The sequence below is a fragment of the Nerophis lumbriciformis genome, linkage group LG10 (assembly GCF_033978685.3).
Source record: "Nerophis lumbriciformis linkage group LG10, RoL_Nlum_v2.1, whole genome shotgun sequence".
Taxonomy (NCBI): Eukaryota; Metazoa; Chordata; class Actinopteri; order Syngnathiformes; family Syngnathidae; genus Nerophis; species Nerophis lumbriciformis.
In genome coordinates, this window is record NC_084557.2 from 9,966,496 (window position 1) to 9,983,137 (window position 16,642).

General features: G+C 39.5%; 1 protein-coding gene across 2 annotated transcripts in view; it reads left to right on the forward strand.

Moving 5' to 3' along the window:
* The window catches only part of LOC133612667 (reelin), a 316,782-nt gene that overhangs the window by 143,405 nt on the left and 156,735 nt on the right, over window positions 1-16,642 (forward strand). For both annotated transcript variants that reach the window (XM_072913903.1, XM_072913904.1), the window contains exon 5: window positions 1,234-1,372. In XM_072913903.1, the coding sequence (XP_072770004.1) occupies window positions 1,234-1,372 (139 nt within the window). The remainder of the gene's footprint in view (window positions 1-1,233; window positions 1,373-16,642) is intronic.

Consider the following 16,642-nt stretch of genomic DNA (forward strand, 5'->3'; position numbering starts at 1 on the left):
ACTTATGTGTGAAATTATTAACACATTACCGTAAAATATCAAATAATATTATTTAGCTCATTCACATAAGAGACTAGACGTATAAGATTTCGTGGGATTTAGCGATTAGGAGTGACAGATTGTTTGGTAAACGTATAGCATGTTCTATATGTTATAGTTATTTGAATGACTCTTACCATAATATGTTACGTTAACATACCAGGCACGTTCTCAGTTGGTTATTTATGCCTCATATAACGTACACTTATTCAGCCTGTTGTTCACTATTCTTTATTTATTTTAAATTGCCTTTCAAATGTCTATTCTTGGTGTTGGCTTTTATCAAATACATTTCCCCAAAAAATGCGACTTATACTCCAGTGCGACTTGTGTTTTTTTCCTTCTTTATTATGCATTTTCGTCTGGTGCGATTTATACTCCGGAGCGATTTATACTCCGAAAAATACGGTAATCTTATTTTCAGTGAATGTATAGGATAGGCAAATATAAGCCTTGGCTTCAGCCTATTCCTTTTTCGGTCATTCTTTTTATTTTATTTTTGAGTGTAGATGTGTATGATTGTTAAATATGTATAATCTGTACTGTTAAACCGATCACACAAAATGGTTGCTGGTTGATTATTTGACCGAAATAAACTTATTTCATTCATTCATTCATCCATTCTCGTCAGTGTTGTGTCCTAAGTCAAGACACTTGACCCACCTGCTCCCAGTGCCACCCACACTGGTTTAAATGTAACTTAGATATTGGGTTTCACTATGTAAAGCACTTTGAGTCACTAGAGAAAAGAGCTATATAAATTTAATTCACTTCACCTCACTTGTCAAAGTATTGTATCGGGACTCGAAATCAGATTGGCCATGAGGTCAAAAAATCGGATTGGGATCGGTCATGTTGAACCAGTTAGTAATTTAGTCAATTCCATCCATTTTCTACCGCGTATCCCTTCTGGGGTTGTGGGGGTGCTGGAGCCTACCCCAGCTGCCCTTGGGCGGAAGGCAAGGTACACCCTGGACAATGGTTACAGTTATTTTAAACATTTTAATTAAAAATGTGACACTGGCTATGGAGTCTTGAAGGTTACATTTGCCGACTTTTGTGACGCGCTTTCGTTTCCCACAAACAGAAACATTTACAGTAAAATACATCTGTAAAGATGTTTTGCATGTAGATTTTTTTTACGCAGTGGCACTAAAGTTGCAACAATAACATTGAATGACATCTCTCTTCTAGGTGTGATACCAGAGCGTCAGTTTAGCGGCACCCAGTATGTCTGCAGTGTGGTCGCATCCCATGTGAGCCACCAGCCCTCCACCAGTTTCAGCTTCGTCTGGATCGCTCCACCTCCTGGAACTGGCTGCGTCAACTTCTTGTAAGTGGCTCTTGCCTACTTTGTGTGTGTGTAAGATGAAGAAGAGTGTCTAAATTTGTGTATGTATATATTTATATACATACATATACAGTCGCGATCAAAAGTTTACATACACTTGTAAAGAATATAACGTCATGGCTGTCTTGAGTTTCCAATACTTTCTACAACTTTTATTTTGTTGTGATAGAGTGATTGGAGCACATACTTGTTGGTCACATAAAACATTCATGAAGTTTGGTTCTTTTATGAATTCATTATGGGTCTACTGAAAATGTGAGCAAATCTGCATGGTCAAAAGTCAGTGTTTCCCCACACATTCATTTATTTGTGGCGGCCCGCCACGAAAGAATTACGTCCGCCACAAATGAATTTTTCGGCTTTTGACTCGCTCGACCGCTCATAAAAGCAATGGGACTCTGTCTGTGAATGTACCTTGTAGTTACAACTCCGGTGCAGTAGGTGGCGGTAGCCTACTATGCATTGTAACTCCGCCAATAGCACTTAATTCACCTGGTGGGCCAGAAGAAGACGAAGACGGACGGACGGGCGGACCGGATCAAAATACGAGGGTAATATAGGTTATGGTAGATAGGTTATAGCTGCATCGCTCGCGGCTCGTCATATATTTAACGTTAATCCGCGATTTCACCGAGCGTTTCACTGACGGTGAGCAGCCTGACGCTGCTTCATTAACACCGCTGCTGTATGACTTGGGACCGGGGCAGACGGACGTATTAACAATCATCTGTTTTCATACCGACGAGCTAACGTGTCCAGGTTATAACCCTGTTGTCAATAAACACACGTGGAGACGGTGCTTCAGATACTGCATTAATACTGACGCTAAATTGTCCACTGTCCACTGCAGCATGTAAATGCAATGAAAAGAATCAAATCTGAGACAACCAGCTGTTAAAATGTTGTCCAGGTTAATGTTTTGGCCATTAAAGGCCCTTCATTTCAAGATTTCAACTGTGATCGGGCTTTAAACAGGTGGCTGACCTGTTCAGATGAGTGTAACTGCTACTGGTCAAATAATGTGAAATAGCATTTAATTTTACATGTATGCAATGCCATTTAAATGTAATTATAGATAATAATAATAATAATAAATACTGTGTAGTGTTGTAAATAGTCAACAGGAAGGATTTTAGTAAGATATAAGCCATGAGCACTACACAGCCAGAAAAAAACCTAGTCAGGACAAGTAAAAATATTGGGGCAAGTAGATTTGAGAAGTCGGGCAAGTAGAAAAATTAGGGCGGAGGGAACAGGTGAGACTCAGCAAACACTGAAAAATAAAGCAGGGTCAGATCAGAAATGCACTTTTCTCATGAAAAGGGTCCTAATTTATATTCTTATGTGCCTTATAGAGAGGACCACGACAAAACATACACCTCTGCCTCTGTTTCACTTTATGTTGCTGGTAAATAATATGGTTGTAGTAGTAGGCTAAAGTTAAATTATTTAGTATGCACTAATTAAAGGGGCAGAGCTTTAAGAGACATTTTAGCTTTTATATTTTATAAGATATATTTTTTGTAAGAACCACAATTAATAAATATATTTCAGTGAATAACTAATTGTTCAAATCTGTATATAAATATGTACATAAAGTGTTGTAATTATATTCCAACTCCGCGTTCTTCTTGGTCATCGCCGCTGCCGCCGCCACCCCCCACCCCCCGACCACACCACCACAAATAGATGCCTGCCCTGTGGGAAACACTGAAAGTATACATACAGCAATGTTAATATTTGCTTACATGTCCCTTGGCAAGTTTCACTGCAATAAGGCACTTTTGGTAGCCATCCACAAGCTTCTGCTTGAATTTTTGACCACTCCTCTTGACAAAATTGGTGCAGTTCAGCTAATTGTGTTGGTTTTCTGACATGGACTTGTTTCTTCAGCATTGTCCACACGTTTAAGTCAGGACATTGGGAAGGCCATTTCAAAACCTTCATTCTAGCCTGATTTAGCCATTCCTTTACCACTTTTGACGTGTGTTTGGGGTCAAATCCCAACTGCGCCCAAGACCCAACCTCCGGGCTGAAGATTTTAGCTTGTCCTGAAGAATTTGGAGGTTAATCCTCCTTTTTCATTGTCCCATTTAAAGCACCAGTTCCATTGGCAGAAAAACAGGCCCAGAGCATAATACTACCACCACCATGCTTTACGGTAGGTATGGTCTTCCTGGGATTAAAGGCCTCACCTTTTTTCCTCCAAACATATTGCTGGGTATTGTGGCCAAACAGCTAAATTTTTGTTTCATCTGACATCACATGGACAAAGATAAGACCTTCTGAAGGAAAGTTTAGTGATCAGATTAAACAAAAATTGAGCTGTTTGGCCACAATACCCAGCAATATGTTTGGAGGGGAAAAGATGAGGCCTTTAATCCAAAAGCCAATTAAAGTATTTGCCTTTAACACTGTTGGTAAACCCTGACTGTGTCTGACTGATAAATAGCATGCATCTTTACTGATGCATGCTATTTATCAGTCAGACACAATTAGCATCGTGTAGGCTTGGACCTAAGAGGGATTCCAGTGTGTCATGCAAAGTGCTTTGTCTCAAGTAACAAATATGTACTTACTCAAATTCAAGTACAGTACACTTCATTTATATAAACATCCTTTTGAGTTTGTAAATAACTCTCATAAATCCCTGCATTTCTACTTTTTCATTAGCAGTCATCCTAGGCTGGAAAAACAAACCAATCATACATCAGGAAAAGCTCAACAGAAATAAGCATTTTGGCAGTACTATTAAAAACCCTAATGAATTCCTGGGCAGAGACCACAGGCTGTCTGACAGAGACTTTTATGGACAGACTGTCACAAAAGGGCTCAGAGGGAGAATTTGGTAAAGCGGAGCTGCTATTTAGTCAATATTCACAAAGCCAAGCAGATTTACAGGATTTTGTCTTGGCCAGAAACCTCATTTACTGTTGAGCATGTGTCAGCTCATGAGGAGGGTGCACTTCCAGCTATTGTGTGTTTGTTTGCAGCAGTGTGTCAGTGCTGATGGCCGACACACACACACACACACACACACACACACACACACACACACACACACACACACACACACACACACACACACACACTCAGTTCCGGTCAATAGCTCTCCAACTTCACCAGTTAATTGATGGCGTCTAACACCAAGTCCCTGGTGGTCATTGATGTGTCTCTTGGGAGGAATTCAACAACAGGCAGAAAGCATGACCCAACCTTGGTAGGCATGTCATAAATTCCAACAAAAGTCTGACATTTAAAGAAAGAAATGGTTAGGGTTACTTGATAAAAGAAAATGAGGCTGGTGGTATATGACACAGCTTTTTAATTGCATCTTTATGATACAGTGGTTGCAAATGCCAAGGGTAGGCAAAGATTGGATAGCCATGTAAGGGTATTTATTTAAAATTGTCATTGCGTTTTAGATTTTTGAATCTTTTTTTTCTTCTTTTTGACATCAACCATTTCTAGCAGGTGGAGCTCCGCTTAGAGGTCTGGAGTGAATAAACAATGTTTATAGTTTTAGTATACTGCCAGGTCTACTTAAGAGTTCTAAGTGTACCTATTTATTTGGCATGTATTCAGGCATGTGATTTTTCCGTCTAAAGTCGGAATTCAGTCTTTTTTAATCTCGGGGGGGGAAAAAATTATCTCCCGTTTTTCGGTTTTTTTTTCCGACCCTAAATCAAGATTCGAGACGTAGTTTATATTACGCCGTAGTTGATTGGTCGATATGTTCCTTGTGACCAATCAGGACATCTGTTATGAATGATGACGTTAATAACGTCATCATTCATAATGGTTATTACCGCCATTTTCCATATGTAAACGATGTCGGTTCTCGAGAGAAAGGACGCTTTACGAGTAAAAGAAATTGATAAACATGTCAAAAATAAGTTTCGATGGGACTGGATGGAAAGGGAAATCACTGATACTGTTGGGAAGAAGGAAGTTATGACTTTGTTCGGTGATTTTATTCGGAAAATCGATCGTCCCGGAAAGGTTTTGTGCACGTGGTGTCATGATAATATTGACTATGGATCATGAGGTTTCAAGGCTTTGGAAGTATGATCTAGAGCAGATGGAAGTGGAGAGAGAGTCCAAGAGGCAGAAGTTGGCAGTGAAATCCAAAAAAGAAGCTACAAAAGCAGAGACCAAAAGGAAAATGGAGGCTGCTCAGAAATTTGCAAGGAAAGCTCATGTTAGAGCTCTCCGAGAAAGCTAATGTGTGAAGTGAACTGAAGTAATGTGGTAATACTGTAAGTAAACTGTAGATAATAACACTGATCAATGTGACACCTGTGGATGTGAAATGAACACAAGATGTAAATATTAGTGACTAAATACTGTTGGGACTGAACCATATACAGTGATTCATTAGGATAATTGGGTTATGTATGTTCTATTAATGATGTTTTCATGTCTTTAAACACTAAAATATTTTCTTCAAATGGTGCTGTCTTTGTTAATTTTAGCATGTTAAATTGGTGAAAAACCAGGAGCCTGGACCTGGCTGGGGGCCTTCGTCCCCCAGACCCCCGGAAATTTTTTCAGTCTTTTTCATTGTGGTCAAATCACATGCCTGGTATTGGCCACGCTGTTGTAACACGTGCAGAATGTGGCTTGGCATTGTCTTGTTGATATAAGCAGGGGCGTCCATGAAAAAGACGTTGCTAGGATTGTAACATATGTTGCTCCAAAACCTGTATGTATCTTTCATTAATGGTGCCTTTACAGATGTGTAAGTTACCCATGCCTTGGGCACTAATACACCCCCATACCATCACAGATGCTGGCTTTTTGAACTTTGTGCCTATAACAGTCCGGATGGTGCTTTTCCTCTTTGTTCCGGAGGACACAATGTCCACAGTTTCCAAAAACAATTTGAAAAGTGGACTCGTCAGACCACATGTGCCAACTTAGCTGGTTTTGGGTTTTGCTTTATTGTGGGCATAAAAAGGCAAGCCCCAAAAAAACGCAACTCAATGAACTTTATAAGCGACTTTAGAAAAAAAGTTACTTGTAATTCGTGGACTTGGCAACAATGCTGTTGCTAACCGCTAGGAACTCACATGATAACACTTAACGATGTGGATAACACTTAACGATGTGGATAACACTTAACGATGTGGATGGAAATAACTTTGGTCTTGTGGAGAGAGCAACCTGCCAGGGCTTCCGAACTAAACTTGCCATTAAATGTGACTTTTTGTTTGTCCATTTATGCTCTCTATTCCTTGATGTGACTAAACCTCAGCCGGAACGGTATGGACTTAGGCTCACACAGGACGCACAATAAAAAAAAGTAGTGCAGTTAAAGGAAACTTTCTTTAACTCGTTATCGCGTTAACTTTGACAGTCCTAGAATTAGCGTTAAATGTAAAATTACCTTCTATAGTGTTGTTACTTTGACTGACTCCTGTAGTAGGCAGTCTATACAAACCACTGCTATGACCAACAATCTAATTGTCACAAGAGGATGATCTACCACATGCCAGGTACAAGTGATATCTTACACAAAGTATTTGCAGTCAGTCATATCAACTTCTTTTTGTCTCTTGAAAAAAAGAAGTTTAGGAGGACATGACTGATGGATACCTGGCAGAAATGTGTAGCAAAGCCTGATTGTTTTCCAAAGCTGTTTTCTGGTGGACCTATATATGAGCAAGCTCATCTAACTAGGTCGGGTCAGATGGTATGGTATGGTAGATGGTATGGTCTTTATTGTCATTGCACAAGTACAACGAAACTTTGTTTTCAGCACAAACCTGTTCAAGATTAGACAAACAAACAGTGGCACAGGGCGCCCCGTAAAATATGGGAAAAAGGTCAACGCTGGGGGAGGATGAGTAAAAAATCTATCAATCTAGACTGGGCTCCTAAGGGGGCCCAGTCTGGAGTGGGAAAAAAAACTCCATAGCAAAGCACATATACATATTGAAACATACAACTGGAGACTTGCAACAGAGGGGAGGGAGTGGGGGCTACGGTGGCGGGCTGCAGCTCTTCAAGCTCTGCCCAGCCGTCCAGCACCCCTAAGGAATTCGCGTCAAGGGCGTTGGATGGGAAGCGGGATATGTGTGTGTGTGTGTGTGTGTGTGTGTGTGTGTGTGTGTGTGTGCGTGTGTGTGTGGCGTATATTTTTTGTGGATGGTGTGTGTAAGCCTGCAGCGTGTCTCTGTTCCGCGGCCTTGGTGTTCTTGCAGCCGCCAGTCAGTCCAAAGTCAACAACAACCATACTTGCCAACCCTCCCGAATTTTCCGGGAGACTCCCGAAATTCAGCGCCTCTCCCGAAAACCACCCGGGACAAATATTCTCCCGAAAATCTACCGATTTTCAGCCGGAGCTGGAAGCCACGCCCCCTCCAGCTCCATGCAGACCTGAGTGAGGACAGCCTTTTTTCATGACGGGAGGACAACAGGGTGACAAGAACTAAATCATCCAGACTAGAGATAAATTGTATTATTATGTTTATTTTACCTAAAAATAAATATATTTATTAATTAAAAAATAAATAAATAAATAAATACATTTTTACTATATTTTGCTAAAAACATCAAAATGAATTGTATTTTTATTTGTATTTTTTTGTGACGCCTTATAACATCCAGCCATAGAATTATACATTAAAATAAACATATTTGAAATAATTGATTTTAAATTATCATAATTCATTTAAAATGACCATATTTAATTATTAAAATAATTGCTTGTTTATCAACAACTTTAGCATTTTATTCATTACATTTTTGAAACTCTCAGAAGCCAAGTTATGTTATATTCCTTAATATTTATTTATGCAAGTTTGAAGTATCAATGATCTAAACACAGTTTTGTTTGCATATTTTCAGGATATATATATATATATATATATGTATATATATATATATATATATATATATATATATATATGAAATACTTGACTTGGTGAATTCTAGCTGTCAATATACTCCTCCCCTCTTAACCACGCCCCCAACCACGCCCTGCCCCACCCCCGACCACGCCCCCACACCCCACCTCCCGAAATCGGAGGTCTCAAGGTTGGAAAGTATGACAACAACAGGTGTGTGTCCATGAGAGACAAGAAGGGAGTTTGTTGTGTCTTCGCCGCACTGATGCTTGAAGGAGGTTTTTCTTTTATGACGTCATGAAAACATTAAACTATCAGTAGAGTACTGCTTATCATTTATTACTCTTTAAAAAGAAATTGACAGACTGATCGTTGACGATGGGCAAAATCGAAATAATCAGATTTGACTATGAAAATCCTCAGTGACAGACAGTCTTAAATTTTGCTCACATTTTAGTGAGACATCACACTTTATAAAGTCATGAATAAAGCCAACTTTCCAACATAGGGGACCTTTAAGTGCATCTGTCGGTAGAAGTATGCTTCTGTTCAGACACTCAGGCCATGACAAAGCATGGCCGTTTGACAACCTGAGATGAGAACAAGCTCACATTATAAAAAATGGTCCTCTGGGTGGAACACAAATTACACTTGATCATGTCCTGCCCTTGCCCGCGGCATTCCAGCTTTGATTGAGTGTCCGCGCAGTGTCCGTGAGTGTTTGAATTAAAGCCACAGACACCCTATGCCCTTCACAGGGCCAAAAGCCGCTCTGTCACTGCATGAAAATGCGGCTGCGGAACAGTTTTATGGCCGATATTGTGGGAGGGTTGGTGGTAACACATCATTGTGAGGAGCATGATGGAGTGCAGTGACGTGGACATCCAGAAGAACTCATTTTCTCCCAGGCTGTAAATTTCCTCTGGAAGGGAAGAGGAGGCCTTGGAGGAGAGGAACTGGGAGCATTCATTAGATTCATACACAAAGTCAACCGAACATTTGTTTGACCTGATTGTAGTTATACACTAATACATGTATTTAAATTAATGTGTGTGTCCTTGGCAGCCGTGGACCTCATTTTGTTGTGCAGGCATTGAACAGACCACACGGCATTATAATGGATCTGACTGCTGAATGGTTAATTGAATGCTAAGACTTTCTCGTGTGTGTCTCCTTTCTTTACTTTTATTGTGCTCTATTGTGCAGGCGTTCACAACTTTGTGTGTGCTTGTGTGTGTGTGTGTGTGGGTGTGTGTGTGTGTGTGTGTGCGTGTGTGTGTGTGTGTGTGTGTGTGTGTGTGTGTGCGTGTGCGTGTGTCTCTCACGGGAAAAAAAGGCATATAATTATCTCAATATTCTTTCTTTCTTTCTTTCTTTATTTTAGTTTATTTCGAACATGAACACACTTACAGCATAATACATCACACAATTTCATATAATTTCTCTTTACATCATGTCCGAAAAGGAGTAGGAAGAAGCAAAGCTTATTTAATCCTACCCCTTTCCCACTTCAGAGCGTTTACAAATATATACATTCATTTACTGACCTTTTTATAGTAAAATGACATCTGTGAATAAGTAATACAACAGTTTGTAATATGTAATTAATTAAGTCAGTCATTATTAACATACTGAGATGAATATCTTATTTTTAATAAGGTTGAAAGTATTTCTCATAATTCTTCTTCTTTGTACTTTGTAAGCTCTATTAATTTGAACAACTCTTAAACTGGGTCATATCAGTACAATGTTTAACTTCTAAGTGTTGTACGTGCATACACATGTTTTCAATTAGATTTTCCTCTCAGGTTATATTTCTCCTCTTTAGTTGAGAAGAATTGTTGTACATTCTTTGGTAGCAGGTTATAGTTTGCTTTGTGCATCATTTTAGCTGTTTGCAATTTTACCAAATCATTGAACTTTAATAGTTTTGACTCAATAAATAAAGGGTGTGTATGTTCTCTATATCCAACATTATGTATCAGTCTAATTGATCTTTTTTATAACACGGTTAACGAATATAGCGCACATTTGTAGTTATTTATACTTTAATCCAGCTTTAAAATGATCAATAATTGTATTTTGTTTGGCCTTTCGATTTAATGCCGCTATCCATCACCCACATGTCCTTGACTGATAATGAACAACTACTGATTTTTTCCGAGGTCAAAGGTCAGAGTTCAGACATTTGGGCTGACAGATGTCCGATCTGGAACCTCATTTCTGTCGTAGATAGTCTTTGCCATTGATTTCCTATGTATTCCCGATCACATGATTAAAAAATCACTGAGGGACAAGCGGTAGAAAATGGATAGTCAATGACTGACCCTTTACATTTAAGCTCCTGGCTTGAGGCCATGTGAAAAATCCACTAGAGACATTTTCCAGTAAAGATGATTGAAGGTAATTGGGACTTTAAGGATCAATAAACATGTTCAAATCTGACATCCATCAATCTCCTATATTGTCCTCTTTTAGGGTCATGAGGGAGCTGGAGCCTATTCCAGCTGACTTGGGCAACAAAGCACATGTAGACAAACTACCATTCGCACTTCTGGACAATTTAGAGCAGGGGTGTCCAAAGTGTGACCCGGGGGGCTATTTGTGGCCCGCAGCTAATGTTTTAATGACCCACAGCACATTTTACAAATACTTAAAAAACATTAAATAGCAAACAGGTCAAATGTTATGAGAAAAAGTTACAATGTTGACTCTAATAACACAAAGCTGCAATGCAGATTTTTTTTTTTTTTTACTGTCATTTATGAAAAAAAAGAATCAATGTTGTTATGGTTTATTGACCTATTCAAGGCTCCAATTACTTCACTTAAAATATTCCACTTTGAAATATTTCCTGGGAACAATATTGCATATTTTGTGTGTTTGCCATTAAAAAAACATTTTATTTGACAAAAATGGCATTAAACAATCAAAACATCCACCCATCCATCCATTTTCTACCGCTTGTCCCACTCGGGGTCGCGGGGGTGCTGGAGCCCATGAAAATAATTATAAAAACGTATTAATGCATTTAAAGTTGTTTTAGAAACCTATGTGTGACCTGTTTGAGGCTCCAATCACTTCACATCAAATATTCCACTTGAAAATATTTTTTGTGGGGAAAATATTGCATATTATGTTTTTGCCAACAAAAACGGAGTTTTGACAAAAAACGACATGAAACATAGAAGAAAAAACAACTTTATATTGACATAGACCTGAAGTTAATCTTGAGATTTAAGCTTTCAATGAAAAAAATAGTAACACATGAGTTGAAGAAAGCACTAAAGGTTAAGTTATATATATATATATATATATATATATATATATATATATATATATATATATATATATATATATATATATTAGGGCTGCAGCTAACGATTAATTTGATAATCGATTAATCTGTCGATTATTACTTCGATTAATCGATTAATAATCGGATAAAAGAGACAAACTACATTTCTATCCTTTCCAGTATTTTATTGGAAAAAAAACAGCATACTGGCACCATACTTATTTTGATCATTGTTTCTCAGCTGTTTGTACATGTTGCAGTTTATAAATAAAGGTTTATAAAAAAAAATTTTTTTAAATACAAATTAAAAAAAATATATATTAAAAAAAATTGCCTCTGCGCGTGCGCATAGCATAGATCCAACAAATCGATGACTAAATTAATCGCCAACTATTTTTATAATCCATTTTAATCGATTTAATCGATTAGTTGTTGCAGCCGTAAAATAAATAAATATATATATATATATATATATATATATATATATATATATATATCTCGTATTTTCTGGACTATAAGGCGCACTTCAAATACTTTAATTTTCTCAAAACTCGACAGTGCGCCTTATAACCCGGTGTGCCTAATGTACGGAATAATTTTGGTTGTGCTTACTGACCTCAAAGCTATTTTTTTTTGGTACATGGTGAAATGATAAGTGTGACCAGTAGATGGCAGTCACACATAAAAGATATGTGTAGACTGCAATATGACTTTAAATAAACAACACAAAAATTTTATATGTTCCATTGGAAAATATAGAAAATTACACACGGCGCTCAAAAATCTATCAACATGTTTTAATACGACTTTGGTATGCTACGAAGCTGCACCGCTTGACGGATTGTACTGTGCCTCAACATACGAGTATTATTATGGTGTGTGTATAAGGTAAGACATATTATCTGGCGTTTTGTTTCGCAATATTATGCAAAAGCAACTTTCTTTACCTTCTGGTAGCTGCTGATCTGTATTTGGGACCTGCATAAGTCCTGAAAATTTCCGCCTTTGTAGTCCGTGCTGACCTCGTAGTCGATACGGTCTTCTTTTTCTCTATCTTCTTGTTATGGGACATTCATCCTCAGCTGTTGCCATTTCTAATATTAAGTAGTGTAAAGTTCTTACTTATATCTGTCAGTAAACTCGCCATGAAAGTGCTAAAACATACCGGTGTAGTGAGTTTACATTATTCACCCAAGGAACTTTAGTTATTAGAGAGTTTTCACGGGACACATGTCCGGCGTTGTTATTGCACTAGTGAGCCACGGATGAGGAGATGCACTGGACGATCCGTGACCCCAGTAATCGTACATACTGTATGCACCCGAGACACGGTTAGGTCGACATGCATATTGCATCTCAGTTTAATGCGCCACAAACTGTCCCACGTCTCCTCCATGCTGAAGCAACATCAACGGTCTCGTCAGGGGGGGGCCGTCCCACCTGCTGGGAACTATGAATTCCAGATGAAATAGAGCATGGAGAAGGAAAAAGGAAAGCCACTTGATTTGAAATGCAGCAAAGTCAAGCATGCCGCAGGGGAGTGGAGTCGTCTCCGCATGAATTTGGTGTGGAATGATCCATTTTGTGTTGCCTGTTCTGGAGTGACAGGATCAATGGAAGACGTAACGTTGCTGTTGACACCGCGGGAAGTCTTCTTTACTCTTCCCCTATTTCTACGCTGTCTGCCAAGCCAAGTGAGGATTTGACAGAGCCGAATGTCGGCATTGTTTGTACTATTTACTTCCACCTCACCTAATCTCCACAGTTATTGCTCTGACGAGGAAGTTCTCATAACTCTATATGACCCGTGTTAACAAGCAGGTAATGGGCCAAGTAACTTCCAAATGCTGCTCTGTTGAGCTTCATTAAATTGACATGCCCTCCGAGGGCTTTTTTCTAGTAATTTAATGGCGCAGAGGAAGGGCTGAATGTTGTTCCAGGAGGTCATTTGCACCTGCTCAAGAATGTCCGATCATCATGACCGTGTTGCACTACAAAAACATCAATCTCAGCAAGACAAATATGCTAGGCGGGTTTTCCAGTGAAGGCCGCATGCAGAAGAATTGAAGTTATTGTAAATTAAAGCAGTGTTTTTCAACCTTTTTTGTGCCAAGGCACATATTTTTAATAAAGAAAACACGGAGGCACACCACCAGCAGAAAACGTTAAAAAATGAAACTCCACCAGATTGTCATGCCTTTTTTTGAGTTTGTTGTTGTTTTTCTGTGTGTAGTGCTTTAGTTTATGTCTTGCGCGGTTATTTTGGTGGCCCTTCCTGTTTTGTTGGTGTTTTCCTGTAGCAGCTTCACGTCTTCCTTTGAGTGCTATTTCCTGACCTGCTTTCTATTGGCAAACAGGACTATTTCAGTTGTGCGGACGCTTTCCTTTTTTGTGGGGACATTGTTGATTGTCATGTCATGTACCGATGTACTTTGTGGACGCCATCTCTGTTCCACACACTGTAAGTCTTTGCTGTTGTCCAGCATTCTGTTTTAGTTTACTTTGTAGCCAGTTCAGTTTTACTTTCGTTTTGCATAGCCATCCCTATGCTTCATTGCCTTTTCCTTTCCGTTTTGTTCATTTTTGGTTTAAGCGTTACATATCTTTTTACCTGCACGCCGTCTCCCGCTGTGCTCTGCATATTGGGGTCACGACAAACCATCCTCAATGCGTTCCGACTTCTACAAAGCAATGAACCTCCTGCTGCCACCTACTGATATGGAGTACTACATGGTTACCCTGCCAAGCACTATACGGCACAGACACATGGTTACCCTGCCAAGCACTATACGGCACAGACACTTGACAACGGCACATTATTTGCAGAACATAATTATTGATTTGCCAAAAATATTTTTTGGACCAATTAGGTGAAGTGGTGTGCCGTGGGACAGTGGTTGAAAAACACTGAATTAAAGACACTAAAACCAACACGATAGATTAAAGGGGAACATTATCACCAGACCTATGTAAGCGTCAATATATACCTTGATGTTGCAGAAAAAAGACCATATATTTTTTTAACCGATTTCCGAACTCTAAATGGGTGAATTTTGGCGAATTAAACACCTTTCTAATATTCGCTCTCGGAGCGATGACGTCATAACGTGACGTCACATCAGGAAGCAATCCGCCATTTTCTCAAACACCGAGTCAAATCAGCTGTTATTTTCCGTTTTTTCGACTGTTTTCCGTACCTTGGAGACATCATGCCTCGTCGGTGTGTTGTCGTAGGGTGTAACAACACGAACAGGGACGGATTCAAGTTGCACCAGTGGCCCAAAGATGCGAAAGTGGCAAGAAATTGGACGTTTGTTCCGCACACTTTACCGACGAAAGCTATGCTACGACAGAGATGGCAAGAATGTGTGGATATCCTGCGACACTCAAAGCCGATGCATTTCCAACGATAAAGTCAAAGAAATCTGCCGCCAGACCCCCATTGAATCTGCCGGAGTGTGTGAGCAATTCAGGGACAAAGGACCTCGGTAGCACGGCAAGCAATGGCGGCAGTTTGTTCCCGCAGACGAGCGAGCTAAACCCCCCTGGATGTCTAGGCTCACACCGTCCCGAAGATGATCAAGAGAAGAATATCGAACCTAGCTTCCCTGGCCTGCTGACATGAGGGTATGTCTACAGAATATATTAATTGATGAAAATTGGGCTGTCTGCACTCTCAAAGTGCATGTTGTTGCCAAATGTATTTCATATGCTGTTAACCTAGTTCATAGTTGTTAGTTTCCTTTAATGCCAATCAAACACATACCAATCATTGGTTAGAAGGCGATCGCCGAATTCGTCCTCGCTTTCTCCCGTGTCGCTGGCTGTCGTGTCGTTTTCGTCGTTTTCGCTTGCATACGGTTCAAACCGATATGGCTCAATAGCTTGTTTCTTCTTCAATTTCGTTTTCGCTACCTGCCTCCACACTACAACCATTTGTTTCAATACATTCGTAATCTGTTGAATCGCTTAAACCGCTGAAATCCGAGTCTGAATCCGAGCTAATGTCGCTATAGCTTGCTGTTCTTTCCGCCATGTTTGTTTGTGTTGGCTTCACTATGTGACGTCACAGGAAAATGGACGGGTGGTTAAAATCAGGCACTTTGAAGCTTTTTTTAGGGATATTGCGTGATGGGTAAAATTTTGAAAAAAACTTTGAAAAATATAATAAGCCACTGGGAACTGATTTTTAATGATTTTAACAATTCTGAAATTGTGATAATGTTCCCCTTTAATCAATATACCAAATATATTTTTTATTATAATTTCTTACTACCGTATTTTCCGCACTATAAGCCGCCCCGGGTTATTAGCCGCACCTTCAATGAATGGCATATTTCAAAACTTTGTTCACCTATAAGCCGCCCCAGGTTATTAGCCGCGCCTACGCTGCGCTAAAAGGAATGTCAAAAAAAACAGTCAGATAGGTCAGTCAAACTTTAATAATATATTACAAACCAGCGTTCTAACAACTCTGTTCACCCCCAAAATGTAATGTGCAAATGTGCAATCACAAAAATAGTAACACTCAAATTAGTGCAGTGCAATAGCAACATCAATAACTCAACGTTGCTCGAACGTTAATGTCACACAACACACAAAATAAACATTTAAAGCCCACTTTCTGAAGTTATTCCTCATCCATAAATCCCTCGAATTCTTCTTCAGTGTCTGAATTAAAAAGTTGGGCGAAAACGGCATCCAAAATGGCCGGCTCCGTCTCGTCGAAGTCATCAGAGTCAATGTTGCTGTTGTTTTCCAGCAGTTCCGTGAATCCTGCCTTCCGGAAAGCTCGGACCACAGTTGAGACCGATATATCCGCCCAGGCATTTACAATCCACTGGCAGATGTTAGCGTATGTCGTCCGGCGCTGTCTCCCTGTCTTAGTGGCACAGGTCATCTTGTTGCTTCCTCTACCTACGCACCATTGATTCATTTATGTTCAATTCTGTCGCTGCTGCTCTATTTCCGTGTTCTACTGCGTGACTTATTGCCTTGAGTTTGAATTCTGCGTTGTACGCGTGTCTCTTAATAGGAGCCATTTTGTGGTCTTTACAGATGTAAACACACAAATGAAATGAAACGTAATATCCGCGCGCTTCT